The sequence below is a fragment of the Electrona antarctica genome (genome assembly GCF_951216825.1).
Source record: "Electrona antarctica genome assembly, chromosome: 5".
Lineage (NCBI taxonomy): Eukaryota > Metazoa > Chordata > Actinopteri > Myctophiformes > Myctophidae > Electrona > Electrona antarctica.
In genome coordinates this window covers 39,207,494-39,228,921 of record NC_136810.1, presented here as the reverse complement: position 1 = coordinate 39,228,921, position 21,428 = coordinate 39,207,494, and the positions used below count along the sequence as shown (strand labels likewise).

The 21,428-nt window shown below is 41.7% G+C and overlaps 1 protein-coding gene across 1 annotated transcript; it reads right to left on the bottom strand.

Annotated features, from left to right (window-relative positions):
* Positions 1–1,989: 1,989 nt before the first annotated feature.
* On the bottom strand, positions 1,990–21,226 carry neto2b (neuropilin (NRP) and tolloid (TLL)-like 2b). Its single transcript, XM_079500616.1, has 12 exons — positions 21,112–21,226; positions 19,403–19,459; positions 16,902–17,063; positions 13,100–13,348; positions 12,661–12,708; positions 11,594–11,721; positions 10,479–10,580; positions 9,881–10,007; positions 5,779–5,892; positions 4,421–4,551; positions 2,873–2,962; positions 1,990–2,626 (listed from the first exon to the last, which is right to left on the bottom strand). Exons 1-12 carry the CDS (start codon positions 21,119–21,121, stop codon positions 2,165–2,167), a joined length of 1,680 nt encoding a protein of 559 aa, XP_079356742.1. The 5' UTR covers positions 21,122–21,226; the 3' UTR covers positions 1,990–2,164.
* Positions 21,227–21,428: the final 202 nt, after the last annotated feature.

Genomic DNA, 21,428 nt, shown 5'->3' with positions numbered 1-21,428 from the left:
CCTAACAATGGCGGATTTGGCCACGGCCCGAAATACACAGGCCGTGTGTGTCTCAAAGAATGATAGGACCCATTTATGTTTTTGTGGAAGGAGGTCATTTCTAAATCTGGGCCTTTTTTCACTTTTCTTTGTGACCACCGCGCTCTGACTCATGGTGCGTTACCCGTTCAAATCATAAATCTGGGCCTTGAAATAAAGGGAGGAATAATCTTTTAATATATTTTTCAAGATGCATTTAAGTGATTCTGTGTCCCAGCATTGACATAGTAAGTTGCTTTAGTGATTGTTTTTGTCTTGTCTATCATTAGCTAAATTATAATTTAGATTAGGTGAAGATGGACCCAGCCTTCACACACTGTTCACTGCAACACCTGGGAAGCTAGAGTCATGAGACAAGCTATCCCTCTTTCCAGTCCCTGCCCTATCACATGACAATTTAGTTTCATACTAGTTTTATCAGTGTTGGAACAAATTCAATCATATCTTACCAGTTCATCACGTAGGTCCGAGATGTAAAAAAATAAAAATAAACATTACATCATAAGCAATGTATCTGTTATGAGATGCAAATGACAACTCAGCATAGTATACAATATACATGTATATTCTATTAGATTAAAGTAAAATGTGATAAAAGTATGAACTTTAAAGTCCAACTTAGCATTTGAATTCCAATACTTATTTTGTGATATACCCATATTAGTATTTACAGAGGCTACTTAAGCAGCATTTCTTTGGCTAGAGGAAAGAACCTTGGGCAGTATGCCATATATTACCTAACCTCACTGTTTGAGAAACCTAGATTTTGCATGTTGGGAATATAAAACCTGGTCAAATACCAGAGAATACGGCAGGTGTGTGAGATACGTCACTGACCTAGTTCTTAACAATGCACTCAGTGAAGCGATATGTGTATGTTCACGTTTGTGTCCGATAAATCACGGTGAACATAAATTATCAGTTCATCGTCAGAACCTGTCTGAATGTGATGAATGGTCTCAGAAAGTTAATGGCTGGGTTTCCCAAATTACATTCCTGTTCCTATCTTACTGCGACTGGAATTAAATTTCCTCTGGGGTTTCGGAAACTACAGTAGGCCTAGTTATGCAATCATTCTAACCTGTAGGGCAAGTTGAACACAAAACTGTGCCAATGTGAACACAGCAGATAACACACTGATAGCACACTAGAGAATGGCAGATATGGTGCTTTATAATCTAACTAATGTAAAACCTAGGAACTTTATAATCTAACTCATGTAAACCTAGGAACTTAATGTCACTTCTACTTTGTAGGTCAAATTATCAGAGCGCGACCGATGCCAGAATTTTGAGTATACAATATATACCAGTCCCAAGTCCTAGACCACCGCTTAATGATTTTGACCAATATTTGATCAATTTGTCAAATGAATTAGAAAAACGTTAATTTGATAAGGGGATTTACAGTAATTCTGACTCCAAACAGAAGCAATAATGCAGAGAAATCTTTACATTTTTAAGAACGTGTTTTACTGTTGATCCCCTCACACTCTCTTAATGCAAACATTTAAACCCTTTTGGAGCAACAAGGAGGAACATTCTGAAAGCAAATTGTCCTGCTTTGCAATAAATGATATTTCACAAAATATAAAAACAAAAGAGCAAATATTACTCTTTAGGTTCCCACAGTAGTATGCACTATGCAGCGAGAACACAACAGATGGATTGGATTTAACAAAACATTTCTTAGCATCATGATGGTAAATCTATTGGCAGCAGTTTGCGTTGTGCAGCCGTGCCATCATTTATCCACAGCGTCTCTCTCCATCAATGAATCCTTAAAAGAGGTCTAATTATATATTAGTATACTATATACACTAACAGTATATATATATAGTATATATAGTAGTATACTATATACTATATATATGTATATAGTATACTATATACATTTATATACTATATTCTCTGAGAAGTTAAGACGTTGTACATAATGTCTTCTTTGTGCTTCCTATCCTTTCCTTTCACTCAACAAATGGCATCCCGATCTGGGTAATAATTCATTATTCTTCACCAAAACTCTGGGACAAATCTAGAGTAAGCGTTAGTTTGATCATAAGCAAGGTTTCCACGTGGCTTTATATACTGCATGCTCCCTCTGTTCCTCCTGGGATCCTCTCGTTTCAGAAATCCATGGACAAGGATCTTTGTTGAGCCATCTCACAGTGCCCTCTCCTACTCCCGGGCCTACGAATATAGACGTCATACCTCCTCTTCTCCTCCTCCTCTTCTTCCTCCATCACCCTATCCTGCAAGCACAGTCCCCTATCCTCCATTCCTGGATCTCCCTCCTTGCGCCCCAGTTTCAGATTGGGCCAGCTCTTCTTTTGCACGCTCCTGTTCAGACCTCGGATGGGAGGACTAGAGGCACCTTGCACGTAATCACCCCTGAGTGGGGTCAGCTCCATGGATCCCATGCCCGGTGCAGCCGCAGCAGCAGGTAGGCCTACACCTCGACTGGACTTGGTGGAGTTAATGGAGGCCTGGGAGCCACAGTGGTGCTCACGGATGCAGCAGGAGGTCACAGAGGACTTCCTGAGGGCCTGTTGCTCCTCCGATAGCTCCCCGAGGTCCCCGGACAGCTCCTTTCAAGGGGGGGGGGAGAGAAGAAGAAGTAGGTCAGGAGTGGCTTATTGTCGGTATCAGCCGATAACATGCGGGGGCCATGCTAAACCTTCGCTGAGTTGGCGGTGCCCGGGATCAAACCCATGAACTTGTGGTCCAAAGGCGAGAGCTCTACCGACTGATTTTAAGCATTTTAAGTAACTAAATTAATGCTGCTGTACCATCATCATTACATGCATGCACTCTTTAGGTCGAATCACACCCACCTTGTCTCTGAGAGTGAAGAGTTCATAGTGAGGAGGGTCAAACACTTCCTGGAAGTCAGCCGGGTTGTACAGGTTCTTACGCACCAACACCTTGGAAACAGGATTTTAAGACACTTTACTGACACAACTGTATCTTTAAAAAAAGAGGTTTCGTGGTATGATTGTTTAATTTGAAATAATAATGAAAAAACGAAATCCTACTATAAATGTGCCATGTCTCTGCGTGTCTGCGTGCGTACGTGTGTGTGTACGGTTGTAATGCACGTAACTCGAGAACCGTTTGCCCCACCGACTTCACATTGGACACACGCTTTCCACACCCCTGCCGGGAGTGCAGTGCCCGGTATCGAGTTGGTCGGACCCTCGGTTCACCAGAACCACCACAAAAGGCTCTGCTCAGGTTCTGCCAGTGGGCCTAATCAGACTAAGTCCCCTCACCTGTGCAATTCCCAGCCTCTGCCTCAGCCAATTGATTGCCATGGCAACCCCACACCTGCAAATTGATTACTTAACCAGTACACTTTCCACAGTTTGCACTCTTCAGGCACAGGCAGACAGACAGAGGCAGACAGACAGATACAGAGATCTCCATATACAGTATGGGCACAAAAGGGACACAGACAGATAGTTAAAATGGGTGCTATGACAAGTTGACAACGGGTATTATTAGATTCCTAAGTTGCATCGTTCTCAAGTACGGTGGCCGACAGGAACGTACAGGTCTAGTATAATAAAAAAAACAAGATTGGGAGTGAATCCTGTTTTAACAACAGAAGGCCAGTATTAAGGTACAATTTAAGACTTTTAACCATTCTACAAATGGCAGTAAAAGTGATTCACATTTACAACAACAACAACAACATTTGTAAACATTTCACTGGAGCAGAGCCTCTTCATTGTTCCTGTTTGGCACTGACCTCAAATTTTGATTTGAAATACCTGAGCAGATTTTCTTTTATTTCAAATTACAATTTAATTCATACACACAAACCATAATAGTAGAAAATAATAACAAAACACACACAAAACAGGAGACTGCCATTGCCAGTGTGAACCACATCAGTGATGTGAGAAAGTGAGAAAATGAAAGTAACGCCGGGGCTCCACTGGACGCGTCAGCGTTGCGTCTCCGTCACCGTCACCGTCACCGTCACGGTCAGGGAATGTTCCCTTTTTAATCAATGAAGGGTGGCTCCACTGCCTACGATGCGTTGCGTTGCGCTGCGTTCGGTGACTGCTTTAAAATTGCCCCGGTTCGTTTTTTGACGCACGCACGCGTCCAGTGGAGCCCCGCCGTAAGACAGAGGAAATTGAAATCAATGACAAGATGGCACTGCACTTTGTAAGCACTCAAAACAACAGTGGGCCTACCTAGTGTCATAGAAAAAGAGGCAGGAGGTGCCATTTAAATTCTGTAATAGTCTAGTCCATGAATTAAAAACAATTAACAATAATTAAAATTGTAAATACGGTAAATTAATTTGAAATGCGATATGATATTCTTTTCATCTCTTTGAACTGCAATCATTTCATTTGAGTTGAGCTGACCTTCTTGCGTGGCTGCTTGACCTGCACCACAATGGAGATGAGAAGCAGCAGCACAACGATCCCAGTAGACGCACAGATGATGGTCTGTTGAGTCTGAGAGATCTGGGAGAAAATGCCGTTGCCTTTCCTTTCTATACGTTATTGTGAGCAGGAAAACAAATAGAAAGATAGAGAGAGATAAGCCCAATTTATACTTCATTGCACGATCACAAGGTATGAGTTTATGCAAACTTGTTATTGTAGATCGGCCATTTTCGGTGAAAATTTTTAAGTGAAACTTTAAAAAAATTGTTATGGTGTGAATACAGTGTAAATACGGCCTGGGCCGGTAGCCCAAGTCTGGCAGTGTGCCGCGGGCTCGACTCCCGATCCCGACGGCCCTCACTGCATGTCACCCCCCCATCTCTCTCCCCATTTCCTGTCAGCCTACTGTCTGTCCCTCTATAAAAAAATACAATACAAATAAATTAAAAATAAAATAAATACAGTGTAAATACCTTTACTTATAACTATTTCTCAAGACGTAATAGTGACAACTTTGATGTCTCTGTGAGGTTATCATGTATGTGACTATAGAGAGTATGCGCGTGACATCATCATCAAACCCGGAAGTTATGCAGGAATGCCTACTGAGTGGCAAAAAACTACTTTCTGGCCTTGACAGCCCATACATCCAAAAAGAAAAGTCATATCTGATTGCATTAAACAACATTAAACAATGTTAAACTCACTTTGCCTGTTGCTTTGCCACTCGATGTGCCATTCACTTTAAGCATGCGCATACCCTCTATTATGATATGCTGGGATACTGGTTAATCCTGTTCCTTTGTTGAAATTCTCTTCACTCAATGCAGAGTCATAAGCTACTGTGTGGTATGGTATCGGTGTCTGTCCTGGCCTTCTATTCATCATTGAGGGCTTGAGCAGCCAAAACATGACAGGGTCTTGCGAGTTCCACCAATAAATGATAGCGCAAAGGAAGCTACCTAAATTACTTTGAAAGTAGCAGTGTCCTTGTGTCTCCATCATAAAAAGTAGAGGAAATACATGACTGATTTACAGCCATGATGATCAGTCTAGACAGGCAGCAAAGAGCTAAGACCTTGCTTTTATGATTTAGTACAGTAGTACCACACAAAAGACAATACGAAGAGATGTATTTATTGCATACCATTTGCCAGGATGTTGGAGGCAAAACGGTGTGCAGATAATTAACATAATTTAGATCTGCTGTGCAGTGTGCACTTGTGAAAATAAAGTTAAAGTTGAATAGTACTACAGTTAACTACAGCTGCATTTTATTGAATTAGGTTGAGATTAAAGAAGGTTTAATAGCAGAGACAGCAAATTACATTTACCTTTACAATTGCTTTCATCCCAGGGAAACACACAGTTTTGAAGTCCATTACATACCAGAGAAGTGTTGATGCACATGTTGCTATGGCAAAAGAATGCATTTCCTGCACAGGGTGCTAAAAATAAACATAGACAGACACAGACATTCAAAATGTTGTATGAATATGCAGTATAAGTTCAGACACTTCCACCAAAGCCTGTAGAAGTAAGTACGTAAGTAAGTAAGTAACTTAAGTAAGTACATTTTATTTAAAGAGCACATTTCACAGACATCATAGTCACAAAGTGCTCCACAACAATAAAAGCAAAACATGTCAATAGTAACAATAGAATATTAATAAGCAGCCTTGTTCACAAATGCAATTTAACAATATTCCACTGTAAAGGACAGGCTAGAGTTGTTGTATGGGGGTAGCAAATATAGATAGTCATAGAGTTGTACTACATTAATGCTCCACCACAAAAAAAATAATATATATTTTGTACAAACCTTCCTGTACAGAGGATATATTTTCTACGGGATGTGCAGCTGCAGTCTGTCGTCTGAATAAGCTGTAGTACAATATAACAACCATAGGAGGGTGCTGCTATGATTGGAATGGAAACCAATTGGTTTCAAATCAATATCCAAGCACATGGAGACCGTGAATGGGGAAAATAGCATATTAAGGATAAAATAAGGAGAGTCCTTGCTAAACCAGTTAATAACCGCATGGGGCGGTGATCATAACTTGGTTCTCAATACATCAAAGACCAAGGAAATGATCATCGACTTTCGCAGGACTGGATGTCTCAGCCACTCACCACTTTCAGACAAGTTCCTAGGTGTGACTGTGGCAGACAACTTGTCCTGGACAACCAACGGCTGTGAAGAAAGCACAGCAACGCCTACGGAAACTTAAATGGGCAAAACTCCCCCGGCAACTGATGGTCAACTTCTACCACTGCGCAGTAGAGAGTGTGCTCACCTACGGTCTACTGGTGTGGTTTTCTAGCTGCACCAGGGCAGAGAAGGAAGCCCTCCACAGAGTGGTTAAGGCTGCAGGGAGGATCATCGGGATTAGTCTCCCGGAGATCTCCACTGTCTTTACCTCCCGCTGCCTGCGACGCACGAGTAATATCCTCCAGGACCAGTTCCACCCTGCACACCATCTATTCATACTACTGCCCTCTGGTAGGAGGTACCGGTCCATTAGGTCCAGGACCAGCAGACTGACCAACAGCCTCTATCCACAGGCTGTCAGGCTGCTAAACGATGCCCCAGCCACTTATTACCCGTCCTCCACCCTTCCTAAATGGCTACAAGAACTGGACTTTGCACATTTCACACAGCACAGTGGGCCTCATGCGCCAACCGTTCTTAAGAAGTTCTTAAGAGGAAATTTGTTCTTAGACCCACTTAGGAAGTTTTTAAGAAGGTTTTGGGATCCCTCAATCTTTTCTTAGCTGTGATTTGTTTGTAGGTAAGAACAGAATCTACGCACACTGTGGAGCACTCTTAGGGTGCCTTTTTCGTTGCAAGTGCAATCTGAAAACATAAAGGAAAAACAGCGCCATCTGCATGATGCTCAAAGTTTGGTCTGAGGACCTCAAGGGGTCCTTGAGGAAGTTCCAGGCAGTCCACAGCAAACTATGGAACATTTTACCACTTTAATCCCATTTTATACTTTGAAAATAGCCAATCTACAAGCTCACAAACGCGTCCCATTACTGCCCATTTTGAGCTTGTAGATCGGCTATTTTCGAAACATTTTGATAAATCTTCAAAACATTTCCCTAGCAGAAAATCTACAGAATGCATGTCAATTTGGGGGTCCTTGACATGAAAATGTTTGAGAACCACTGGTTTAGAGTTCACAACCCAACCCAAACAAACGCACCATACCCACCACATAACCCCCACCCCACCCGCCATCACCCCCCCCCCCCCCAAGTTGACTATTGTGAGATAAATAATAAAATACATTCATGAATATTGAAAATATTGAAAATATTAATATTAAAAAATATATTATATTAAATATTATTACTTCAGTGAACCACCACCACCACAGTATTATTGATTTTTAATGTCTGGTGTTCCACCATATTTAGACTTTAGTTTAGGTATTCTTGACTTCACTCAACTTTATTTCTATGTGTGAGGTCCTGTGATTTCTGTGTGCTGCAATCACACACAGGTGTGACTGCAGGCAAGGCCATGGAGTCATGCAAAACCACACCCACCTGGGTGAACACAGGTAGGAAAGTGAATTCCCAATGCCTTATATGGGATTGGTGGGGCGGTTCCCTATGGTAATTAGGATGCTAATTAGGATATGTGGGGCGTCTAGCTATGATAATTTGAATGAACTGGCACACCCCTTCAAGTTACGAGGATTTGGATTCATCATCATAAGAACATGCTTACGAACAATTCTGCCTACTTTTCATGAATCTGACTGGACTCTTAGGAATTCACTTAGGAAGAAATGTAAGAGGAAAAGTTAGGAACTTATTGGCGCATGAGGCCCATTGCACTTTGGGTATATTATTATTTATCTGTGGGGTTTCTTTCTTTTGGGGTTTTATTTATTGTTGGTTATGCCTGTGGAGCTCTAAACGTAATTGTGTTGCTTTTGTGTAAAAACAATAAAGTACTTATTTTATCTATGCCAACCATATAACCACAATTGGGCCTCATGCGCCAATAAGTTCCTAACTTTTCCTCTTACATTTCTTCCTAAGTGAATTCCTAAGAGAAGTCCAGTCAGATTCATGAAACGTTCTTAAGTAGGCAGAATTGTTCGTAAGCATGTTCTTATGATGATGAATCCAAATCCTTGTAACTTGAAGGGGTGTGCCAGTTCATTTAAATTATCATAGGTAGACGCCCCACATATCCTAATTACCATAGGGAACCGCCCCACCAATCCCATATAAGGCATTGGGAATTCACTTTCCTACCTGTGTTCACCCAGATGGGTGTAGTTTTGCATGACTCCATGGCCTTGCCTGCAGTCACACCTGTGTGTGATTGCAGCTCACAGGACCTCACACATAGAAATAAAGTTGAGTGAAGTCAAGAATACCTAAACTAAAGTCTAAATACTCCAACACCAGACTCCAAACATTAAAAATCAATAATACTGTGGAGGTACTGAAGTGAACAGAAATTCACTTCAGTACCTCCACAGTTTTCAATATTCATGAACGTATTTTATTATTTATCTCACAATAGTCAACTTGGGGGGGGGGGGGGGGGGGGGTTATGTGGTGGGTATGGTGCGTTTGTTTGGGTTGGGTTGTGAACTCTAAACCAGTGGTTCTCAAACATTTTCATGTCAAGGACCCCCAAATTGACATGCATTCTGCAGACCCCCATATGAAAATATTTTCTGCTAGGGTAATGTTTTGAAGATTTATCTAAATGTTTTGAAAATAGCCGATCTACAAGCTCAAAATGGGCAGTATAAAAGTATAAAATGGGATTAAAGTGGTAAAATATTCCATATTTTGCTGTGGACTGCCTGGAACTTCCTCAAGGACCCCTTGAGGTCCTCAGACCAAACTTTGAGCATCATGCAGATGGCGCTGTTTTCCCTTTATGTTTTCAGATTGCACTTAAGAACGAAAAAGGCACCCTAAGAGTGCTCCACAGTGTGCGTAGATTCTGTTCTTACCTACGAACAAATCACAGCTAAGAAAAGATTGAGGGATCCCAAAACCTTCTTAAAAACTTCCTAAGTGGGTCTAAGAACAAATTTCCTCTTAAGAACTTCTTAAGAACGGTTGGCGCATGAGGCCCAATTGTCCTGGGTTGAATTCCCACTTTGGAATATGTGTTGCATGTTATTTTCTGTCACCTTCTTTCCTGTCTTTCCAGTCCTACCCCAGTCAAAAAAACTGGGACTGAGACATATTTTTACTGAGAAATCCAAGCCACTCCGAAAATGCATCCAAAAGCCATTATTCTATATGGCTTAATAAATGAAAAGATGCCAAACACGACCTTCATTATCTTCATAAAATATTTTAATAAATAAAAACATGGCCTTCATCATCTTCATAAAATATTTTTGAAAGGGTTCAAATTAAGAGAACCTTCAAGGGGATCAAACTCACGATCTTGGAAAGAAGTGAAGAGCAAGCGGAAGCGGCTGAGACGGCTAGTTTCATCGGCCCACATCCTCACTACCCCCACACCGGTGTCTAGCATGACATCATTAGCAACCGTACTGCAAAACTTGGCCTGCATGAAAACAAGATACCAATTAAAAATGACAAAACAAAACAAATGACTCTTCAGTTCTTGCCCTCTATACTGGGACCACTGGAACATTTTCTTGAACTTGACCATGTATCAGTGATAAAAAAAACAAAATGCCGCTTGTTGGGCAATTATTTTCCCACACTCTTCACTTTGTTTATTTATACCCATTAAGACCTGATTCTAGATATGCCTTCGAAATCAGTTTTTGTGTCATGGACCCCAAAATGGCTGCGGACCCCCCATCTGAAAGTGTTTTGTGCCAGCCAGGGACCCCCAAGAAAACAAACATTTTCAAAAATGGCAGATGTACAAGCATGAAATGTATATGTGCTATTTTTTAGAACCAATATGGAAAGGATATATTAGTTTGTATAGCAGAGAAGGTAAAGCTGTGGTTTCAAAGAGTATCAAAGAGTCTGTTTTCACACCACGGCCTGATGCGAGTCTTACCTTCAGGTCTTCGATGGCATTACTGCCATCATAAACAGCCACAAAGTTTTTCTTGCATTCGTTGGAGTTCTCCATCTGGTACTCCAAGAACCGCAGGTAGATCTTTGGTTGAACAATGAGGAAAAATGAAGTGTAATTTACAGCTGTGTAACTACATTTGCATCAAGAAGGAGGTTCCATTTAAAAAGAAAAAAAACACCAAAGACCTGTAGTACCCTTACCTGGGGAACCCCAGAACAGAGCCATCCCACTAAAACACTTAAGACCTGTAGTACCCTGGGGAATCCAAGAACAGACCTGTAGTACCCTGGGGAACCCCAGAACAGACCTGTAGTACCCTGGGGAACCCCAGAACAGAGCCATCCCACCAAAGTAGAAACTGCTTAAATATTGCAATGAAATTACTGTTTTACGATTCAATTTAAAAAAAGTTTTTATTTTGAGAAAGTGATCCTGACAGAAGTGAGACAGTGGGGCTCTAAGGAAGGAAAGGTCAGGTGATTCAAATCTTGTAGAACAGGATTTGTCTGCCATAAGTGCCATTGGTATACAGTATTTATGTATTGTATTGCAGGCATCTAATAATGTCTGCACCAACTCCCCTCAAACGTAGAGTATATCACAGCTCATTACATCATGATTAGGGGTGCACCAGATAATCAAAGTGATTTAACCGATTTTCAAAACTCGCTTCTTGATTATTCGATTAATTGAAAAAGCAACCAATATAATAATGACTAAGAAGATAATCAATAGTTGCAGTCCTAGTCATGTCACAAAAAAGAAGCGCGTGACAAAGCGAAAGTGAAAACTCATGATGAGAGTCAAAGTCGGGAGTGTGGCACACTCTTACACTTAATAGAGGGTATGGGCATGACATCATATCATACCCAGAAGTTATGCAGGAACGCCTACTGAGTGGCAAAAACTACTTTCTGGCTTTGACAGCTCATACATACAAACAGAAAAGTCCTATCTGATTGCATTAAACAACGTTAAACTCACTTTGCCACTCGATTTGCCACTCACTTTATGCATGCGCATACCCTCTATTGGTAGGCTACTATATGGAAGGAGAGGCTTGTGTGGCTGTGCAGTGTATAACCAAGCTCTACCCTGTTGTTAGTCGGGGCACGGATGGTCCAAATGCAGTCTACAGCCTGGTCTGGACTGATTTTGGTCTCCTCCTCAACCTGACTGGAGTGGATCAGTCCATCAGTCCCTGACAACTGAAACTGACAGTCTGCCATGCCCATGCCATGCCATGCACGCACACACACACATGCATTTATCCAGATAAACGTACACATACACACCCACACACAATACACATACAACAGAAGGGAGGGGGGAGGGAGAGAGAGAGAGAGAGAGAGAGAGAGAGAGAGAGAGAGAGAGAGAGAGAGAGAGAGAGAGCTGGCTGATTTATCTTTCTCTATTAGGATATCCCACAATTCTGTGCAGACAGTAACTTCACTAAAAGAAAGAAAAGCAGGTGCGTTTCCTCTGGCTACTGCCATTGGTTAAAGCAGTGGGTGCTCAGCTATAAATACAACTTAACTCATTAGCCACCGAAGTGGAAAAAGCGGCACTCCAAAATAAAAAAATGCAAGACTGGCTCAGATGCAATTTCTCATATTGTATTGAGAACCCTGACGCGTTTCGACAACAGCCTTCTTCAGAGCAGATTAAAAAGAAGTCTTCTTTTAAATCTGATCTACCTCCTGAGCCACAGCTGTCTGCCCCAATTGACTCATACATTATTTGGAGTGTGTATTTGACTATTGGAAAAGTAACATTTTAGTGGGTTTCGTTATTGTAATTATGAAGTATTATGAAGGTAAATACCCCAAAAACATTGGAGTTCATGACGAACTTCATGACTTGGCCTGTCTTTATTACCTCCATTTTCAGGTAACTGCACAGTAAAATCCCCAATTTTCATTTATCTTTTTTTTTTACTCTAAGAGTGTACAATTGTAACCAAATGGACCCCCAGGGTTAAATGAACACTAAGGATTTTACGGTGTGCAGCACACAAAAATGCTGCAGGCCTTTTGAAGGGATGTGGCTAATACGCAGCTGCGCCCTGTTTGAGACACACTGCACTCTGTTTGAGACACAAGCTAATTTATAAAGACACAGGAGTGTGAAAGTGTGCTGAGCTCTGTAGTTACAACACCTGGGATTGGGTTCAGCAGTCCTCCTGCATGCAGATGAAACTCAGGATCTGGAGGGGTAACGTACAGAAAAAAAGACAACAAGCTGCATCACTATCAGCAATAAGAAACTATTCATCATAGCACTCTTCCAATCAAATTAATTATATTAATATTAACTTCCTTTTCAAATGGGAACTGTGCTGCATGCACAAGAAATAACAAACACAATTGAAAACATCCTGAATTAGCCACGTGAGGTGAACCCTAGCGTATTCTGGGGGCGAACTTTCTGCAAAAATATCAGATCATTTAGATCTGCTATTTTTGCCGAATATATTTGGTTTAGAGAGAAAAAAGGTATGCTAAAGTGGTGCAGTCTGACTTTGGTGGTCAAACAATTTACTGTCTATATATAAAAAAGGGTCAAAAACTGTGTGTCAACATTCGGCAAAGTAGTACCTGGGGTGAAGCTGTACTGGACTTGGAAGCCGGTCCCTTCCAGCTCTTCATCACTGTAGAAATGGATCCACATATAACGCCCGCTGGAGAGTACCAGGCCCGGGCTGGACGAGCCACAGAAGCGGTTGATGAGTGGCGAGAAGCTGAAGGGGCCATCGCGCACCTCGATGTGGTCGAATCGACACTCAAAGGACGCCTCGATATAGAAGGTCTCGTCAAACAGCAGCTCTATCCTCTGACGGGGCAGAGCTGGCCGATGGGCGTAGGATGAGAAATACAAAGATGGCTGACTAACTCAAATTCTGTACAAATCAGTATTCTTCAGTGAGTGACAGTAAAACATGGTATTAGTTAATTTCTGCATCACTGTTAAGTGTAAAACTGGACCTAAATTTGGGTCCATTTGGATCCACAAAGTTGACCATTCATGTCCGGGTCCATTTGGGTAGATCTTTATACTTTCAGAGTTGAAGAAACACTGCAGATTTTACTAAACACATACACACATGTTTCTGAACCATTAAGAACTTCAAAGACCCCTTGTTTTACCTTCTAAGTCAAATTACAAATTAGGCTTAAAGTACCATAACCGCCTACATGATGTCACGGCTTCGGCCATAAATCATGCATAAGCACAGATTATTTCTCCAATCATTGCTTCAAGTTTTAGAGGCTGCAGTTGTCGTACATAGTTCACAGTGAAATCATAAGGGTTACGTTAAATTACCCCTCTGGTTTTCTTCTGTGTAGACTTTCATGTAGGCTACAGGATTCAGTGCAACAACAACAAACATTAGTTCAGTGCTGTGTGCCTGCATGAGTGTTTGTGCTACTGTGCTACTATTAGGCCGTGAGCCAGGACCCCAAATCTGGGGTCATCGGTACCATTGGGCCGACTAAGCCTCATAGTGATTTTTGGGAAGGTATACATGTCTAGAATTAGAAAATATGTGATAGCATTGCAGTGGTGGTAGCTTTCTGTGTGTTATCACTCCGTTTATAACCACATGCCAAAACACAATTTTCAAAATCCGAATGAAGTATTCTACTTCAAACTGATGGTTCTCTCTCATTATTGATCATTTATCTTTGAAGAATGGTTGGGATACAGCTCAGACAATATATTTCTCTGAAAAGTTGTTAAAATTAGCATATCTAGAAATATTGTAATTATCTATTACAGGAGAGACAACATGAGACGTACTTCTGTTTTCATGAAAGATGTAGCACAAAGGTTCCTAACATAAATTCTAAGGAAATGTTTTATGAAATTCAATAAACTAAATTCTAAGGAAATGTTTTATGAAATTCAATAACCTAAATATAGTGCAAGTGTACAGTGTAAGTAATGCATACGATAACTTTCCGTTCACCAATACATACAGTACCTTAATATTACCTTTTAGTCTTCTATCTGTTCAATACTAAACCTAATAATGTTGTTTTTTGTTTGTTTTGATTTGTATTTGGGGACATAGAACAATTTTAGCTTGGTTGCCCAAACTGGCAATTTGCATAATCCAAAAAGGCCACTGAGCAGCGAGCAGATCATTGCATTTTCATACTGTATGTATAGAACTAGAATTTCGCGGGCCTTCGGCCAGCTCATCCTAGCTTGCACGCGTCGCCAAGGGGGGCATACTCATGCTGTACTCTTCTGTACTGTACTCTACTGTACTGCTCTACTGTACTCTACTGTACTGTACTCTACTGATCTGCTCTACTGTACTCTACTGTACTGTACTGTACTGCTCTACTGTACTCTACTGTACTGTACTCTACTGATCTGCTCTACTGTACTCTACTGTACTGTACTGTACTGCTCTACTGTACTCTACTGCACTCTACTGTATGGTACTCTACTCTACTGTATGGTACTCTACTCTACTGTACGGTTCTGTACTGTACTGTACTGTACTGTACTGTACTGTACTGTACTGTACTGTACTGTACTGTACTGTACTGTACTGTACTGTACTGTACTGTACTGTAAGCGAGTTGCAGTGGTTTTTTTGTAAGGATTTCACTGCGCAAAGAGTGTAGAGTGTCGGTGTGTATAACACCGAGGATGTTAACGGAGGAACGCTCCCGAAAGGGTTAATGCCACTTTTCTGTTGTATAAGTAAGATGCATTCCTGAAGCTATTTTTTTAAATATCAGGACAATTTCACATGTTGAGGTCAGGTCAAGGCTAAATTTGACCTATGGGAGAACAACAAATGGAAACAACTTGATGAGCGTTCATGATTCACTTAAAAAAAACTGTCAAAAACATCACAAGAACTGGTATTTGTAATAATAGTATAAAGGCTCATTCATAGTCTGGATTTTCGGTGGTGAGGTGACCACCGAACTACAACATAATGTCACAAGCCGCGGTGGAGAGCAAACCACCGCCACCGCCCCAGCCCTTCTCTCTGTTTTTACTCACCACCGCTCAACATTATTTCAGCTCCGGTGGTCACCTCACCACCGGAGCGGTGGTCACCCCACCACTGAAAATCCAGACTATGAATGAGCCTTAACACACTATGATAATATTTATCTTTTGCAACTACATTCAATATCTGTAAGCTTCAACTCATAATCAGGATCATAAAATCAACCCACCACATGGCCCTAGCCCTCCTGACTGGCAGCATTATCTTTCCCAAATCCTGGTCTACCTCATCGTTAAAATCCTCTTTATCAACATTTCTCATTTGTAGCTTGAACATTTCATCAGGTGTCAGATCACCCTTAGCAAAATGTGGATGTCCCATCCAAATTGTGTGACATCAGCCAAATGAACTTTCAAGTTGAGCTTGGTGGTCTGCCACATTCCACTTGGATATGAGGTTGCACAGGACTGTCCCATTATAATGCTCTGTACTTTATACTATAGGTCCACCCGATACACCCCAATACACCAACAAGACAAGCACATCAGTTTATTCACTGAGCATGAGTATCACCCTGCATCAGGGACATAATGATGCCTGCCTCATCATGACCAAATGCAGTATCCATCATCATCATTACAAGGACCACGGCAGTGCTTCTTTCCTCTATTCAACAATAGAACATCACTTTGGGTTTGGTATGGACACCATCTTGGATTTGGCAATACATAATTACCTGATGATAATTTCACTTTCACTGATTCAGCCACATTCCTTTAGCCCTAAAACCCCAAATAATGAATAATTAGTACTAGTTTTATATAGCCATTTTAAGCTCCTGGCAGCCATATTGGATTCCATCTCGAAAATGGCGCCTTTCCGGAACATAATGTATGTATTCCTAGATTTTCAGTATATTCTTAAGCATGCCTAGAGGTACCAGAACCAATTGGAAAAACCTTTTCTATAATTTATTTTGGCGGTGTATTACTATATGTTTTTCATATTGACCATGTAATTTTCGCCTAGTGTTATAAAATGCATGATAGCACTGATAAAGCTACCACTGGTGCAATGCTATCACATATTTTCTAACTCTAGACATGTATACCTTCACAAAAATCACTATGAGCCTTAGTCGGCCCGATGGTACCGACCAACCCCCCTGGCTCACGGTCTATATCTTGGTGTTAACCAAATGCTAAATCTATCCTATCCAAAAAGTCATCAAAGGATAGGGAGGCAAGGAAAACTCTTTTACATTTAGTTGGTACTCATTTTTCAATTAGGGATTTTAGATGCAAGTTACGTGAGTGTGTGCTACAGTACATGCATGCATGCATGTGCTGTGTGTGTGTGTGTGTGTGTGTGTGTGTGTGTGTGTGTGTGTGTGTGTGTGTGTGTGTGTGTGTGTGTGCTACCTTCCAGTATGTACAAACAGTCCTCGTTGCGAGGATATATATTTGGGTAGTTTGGGGAGCTGAAGACCCCTCCCCCTCCATCTGTATTCCGTACCCAACTCCCACAGTATCGAGGAGTAGGCTGAACAGCTTTCAGTGATGCCCCCGCATTCTGCTTGGCCTCTACAAGCATTATGGACAGTCAACACAGTTACAAACTAGAAAAAGTGCCCTTCTGGGCACAGGTCTCCACCAGGAGGATAGGAGTGTGTTTGGCAAAATGTTTAGGAGTAATATAATCATGTTTTGTTTGTTTGTGTGTGTGTGTGTGTGTGTGTGTGTGTGTGTGTGTGTGTGTGTGTGTGTGTGTGTGTGTGTGTGTGTGTGTGTGTGTGTGTGTGTGTGTGTATGTGTGACGCGGCTTGGCCTGTTGTAGCGCCACCATGAGGCTGATTTGAAAACTGTCAAGTGGTGTTTCTTCCTCAGCCTAGTGGGAATATGCATGCACAGTTTCACCGCAATCGGACGCTGCGTTGAGTAGTTGTGGCGATTTGTACAAAGCGGGCTACTCCTGAAAAGTTTAGAAGCCAATCTTAGGCAATGAAGGTGGATTATGAGAAATCAAACAAACCCGTCTTGATCACATGACTATGGAGAGCATGTGTACCGATTTGCGTGAAATTTGGATAAAATCAGAAGGAGTAATATTAGAAAATGTGTTTTACATATGTCGGCCTCCTGGTGGCGCTATAAAGAGCAGATGTGAAAAATTCCAGGCAAAGGTTTTTCCTTGGCCTCTAGGGAGTGTGCATACAAAGTTTTAGACATATCTGTGCAGTTGGAGGTAAAAACACTTTTCAGCCAGTTATAGCGCCACCATGAGGCTGAGTTGAAAATGTTCATGTGGTATTTCTTCCTCGGCCTAGTGGGAATGTGCGTGCACAATTTCACGGAAATCACACGATGTGTTCATGATGTGCAGTAACTTGTTTGAAACTGAGCACTCCTGCGAACTTTGGAAGCCAATCTTAGCCAATCAGGATGGAGTCTGAGAAATCTGAAAGACCCGTTTCGTTGAATGGCTCTAGAGAGACTGTGTACCAATTTGCGTGATGTTTGGACAAAATCTGTAGGTGTACTGTCCAAAAACTTGTTTTGCACAAAGCGGCCTCCTGGTGGCGCTATAACCGGCCGTTCTGGAATTTTTGGGGCAGAGGTTCATCGTTGGCATCCAGGGAGTGTGTGTGCAAAATGTGGCATCGACCTGGTTAACGGTGGTGGAGATTAGCTGTTCACAGACGGAAGGACGGACACACGGACACACGGACACACGGACGGACGGACGGAGTGCAAAACATACTCTCTCCCCATGCCTTCGGCCTGGTGGAGACAATAATTACTAATATCTCCCCCAATCCAGAGGGATATCCCTTTGGTCTACTGGTTAAGATGTTGGACTTTCACGCGGGAGGCCCGAGTTCGAATCCCAGGCATTACATTTGTGCCAGGTTTCCCTGTGGGAGGTCAAAAGGGAGGTGAGTGTAGCAGAGTGACTCAGAGTCTCTGCCTGATGGCCTCAAAAGTCTAATATCTCCCCCGGTCCAGAGGGATATCCCTTTGGTCTATAGTGGTTAAGATGTTGGACTTTCACACGGGAGGCCCGAGTTCGAATCCTGGGCGTTACACATGTAGATCTGTTTGAGTACTTATGCGTTGGTACTCAAAGTATTTTTGCTTATTGCCTTCTTGAATGCTTTTGATGTTAACAATACAACAACTGATTGTGTCCGGATAGCTCTAGCTCAGTAGGTAGGGCTCTCGCCTTTGGGACACAAGGTCATGGGTTACAGACAACTCAGCATATGAGTCTTCAAGAATGCTGCCCCCCCCCCCCCCCCCCCCCCCCCCCCACACACACACACACACAAACAAACACTCACACAATTAAAACTGACACTGTCACAATTACATGGTCTTTTTTTTCAGAAGTTCAGTCTTCCATGTTTCTATGGCTTATTGTGTATATTATTCTTATCGCTTATTGCCTTCCTGCCTTAGCACACAACGCATTTTCACTAGTTTGGGTCCCGGGGAGATCAAATGTCTCTTTTGGGTCAAGGGCTAAAAGGTTTGGGAACCACTGTACTAGCCTACTATAGGAGTCACTACAGTACAGTGACAAGGACACAACCCCCAGCTCTGGGTTCCCATCCATGAACTGCAGCCATAATGGTGTTCATCAGAGCACCCTGCCAAGCCAGAGGCACTGCTGCTGAGAATAAAACCATGCAGGGATTCTGTGTGGGCGGAACAGTGTTTTATACCTTCATGACAAGTGGCTGCAAAGTTAATCAATCATTTATTTGTTCTCTGTATTCCGGGCCATAAAACAGTCAACAGATTGTTGATTATCAACATTGCATAAATGTAAACCTAAACTGTGCCCAGAACATTGGCGTCTGCAAAGCTAGCACTATTCATATCGAACTGTGTTAAACAAACTGTAGTAAGGCCAAACTCACCTTTAGTCCACTGAGCAAATGCAAAGCCCTCCCTGAAGAATAAGAAAAAGATCCAAGCTAAAGGGAAAAAAGGGAGTTCAGTGAGAAACCCATGAGTGCATGAAGGTATAACAACAGGAATGAAAGACATAGGAAGGAGTTCAGTATTTGTGACTGGTGGTCTCTCTCTTTCTCTCTCCCTAGGCTTGTCACAATTATTACATAATCGTCTAATCACAATAATTTGAGATACATTTTGCATAATCGTCATAATTATCACAATAAATTAAATGTAATTTCTTTGTATATTTAAGTTATTTGTCATATAGCTGCACTGTACTTTCTTTATTATGAAGCCTTAATATAAAGGCTATCTGAATTTTTTTTTCTTTTGATCAAAGTTGTGTTACAAGTTAAAAAAAAAGTGGGTGAAATTCGTTTTTGTGCATAGTTCCCTGCATACAGGTAGTGTTTTTGTGCATAGTTCCCATACAGGTAGTGTCCTTTTACAAGAAAAAAAGAAAGGGAAGAAGAGGGGGCAAGGAGATCAAGGCAGAAAAAAAGAAAGAAGTTTCTATGCCAAAAGGATTTGTTTGACAATTCAAATGCGGTTAATGTGTAATTGTGACAGCCCTCTCTCTCTCTCTCTCTCTTGTTCGTATTGTCTGAGGACATCATCAGGCCAGACGTGTGGTGTTCATAAGCCATAGAGTGAGACATTAACATTTGGAATTCATGTGAGTCCAGTTCCGGGGTACCACTCACTCATGCGATCAAATTCAGACTCAACAATGCACGTCCTTGGGTCCTCAGCAACAGGCTAGCAGTTATCTTGAGTCTGTATTCCTATATGGTCTGTGGTCAGTATGTTAATATAACTCATTTAGTATGTCTGCAGTGATTGGAGGAGCATGCGGTCTCCCTCTTTCATTGAAAAGTTTAGACCCTAGTGTAATTGACACTGAAAATAATATGTGAGCCTTTTTTAGGCATACTGAATGGAAAAGCATTGATAGTCAATACAGTATTGACAAGCCTGTTTTAAAAGGTGGTGATGTTAAGCCACCATGTCAATAAACTCATGAGGTACTATTAGTGTCTATTAGTGTTCCATTCATATTTAACTTCTGTGTTCCAAAGCCCTTTACGCCTCAAGACAACTAAACCTGCTATTTATAGCCACCTGCACATTTTGTCGACTGGGTGGAGTGGAGGGTGGGTGAAACGGGAGCTGTCACTTCAGCACCGAGTTTCCAGCTTCACCAGGCAGCGGCTGCCAACATTTGGGAACAACCCAGCCTTAAAAAGAGCTGTCAGATTTGTCCTTCCTTTGCCTTCTATAGGATGCACCGTGCGTGGAGTTCAGATTTCCAGTGCTTCTCACACAAAAGCCGAATAAAATATTTTGGTTTTGTTCACTCTGCAGTCTTTGTTAATATCCAGATTAACAAATTGGTATTGACCCATTGGCATTCATGCAGTGCCTTAACTGCCTTTGCAAATGGGTTGCATTAGGCCTATACTACAGATTCTCTCTCTCTCTCTCGCTCTCTTGCGTTACGGTCGAAATAGGTAAAATATAGTTAACATTAACACGTTTGTGGAGTAGCCTATACAAACTTGAAGTTGTCTCTCATCCTCTGAAACATTGGCTAAAGCCTATACATATACAGTACTACAGTCATTTAACAAATAACACAATATGCGAAAGCACAACCATTTAAACCCACCTATATGCATCCTCTTTCGAGTCTTTCCTCTCCGCAGGAAACCGATTCAGACGTCAAAAGTTTCGAAGCTATACACTCTTGTCTCGTGGTATAAAAAAGACGATGCATTTATAAAACACGGTGCCAAATAGCCTACATCCATAGTCCATAACCATGGCGCACGGGCACGGCGGAGTGACAATGCCCACTTTTCCCTCTGGTGATGTCCATATTAGACCGAGTCATGATGGGTCGACAGAGCGAGTCCAAATAAACTTCAGATGCATTAGCACATGCGCATGGTATAGGCATATTTATTCCTATGGCTGGTTGGTGTA

Excerpts from the sequence above, each read along its gene's own strand:
- neto2b (XM_079500616.1), bottom strand. Across the intron at positions 10,581-11,593 it reads GTGCCCCGACTAACAACAGG|ATCTACCTGCGGTTCTTGGA; the intron begins GTAGAGCTTGGT and ends GTTCAACCAAAG. Across the intron at positions 2,963-4,420 it reads TCAAGCAGCCACGCAAGAAG|GTGTTGGTGCGTAAGAACCT; the intron begins GTCAGCTCAACT and ends CCTGTTTCCAAG.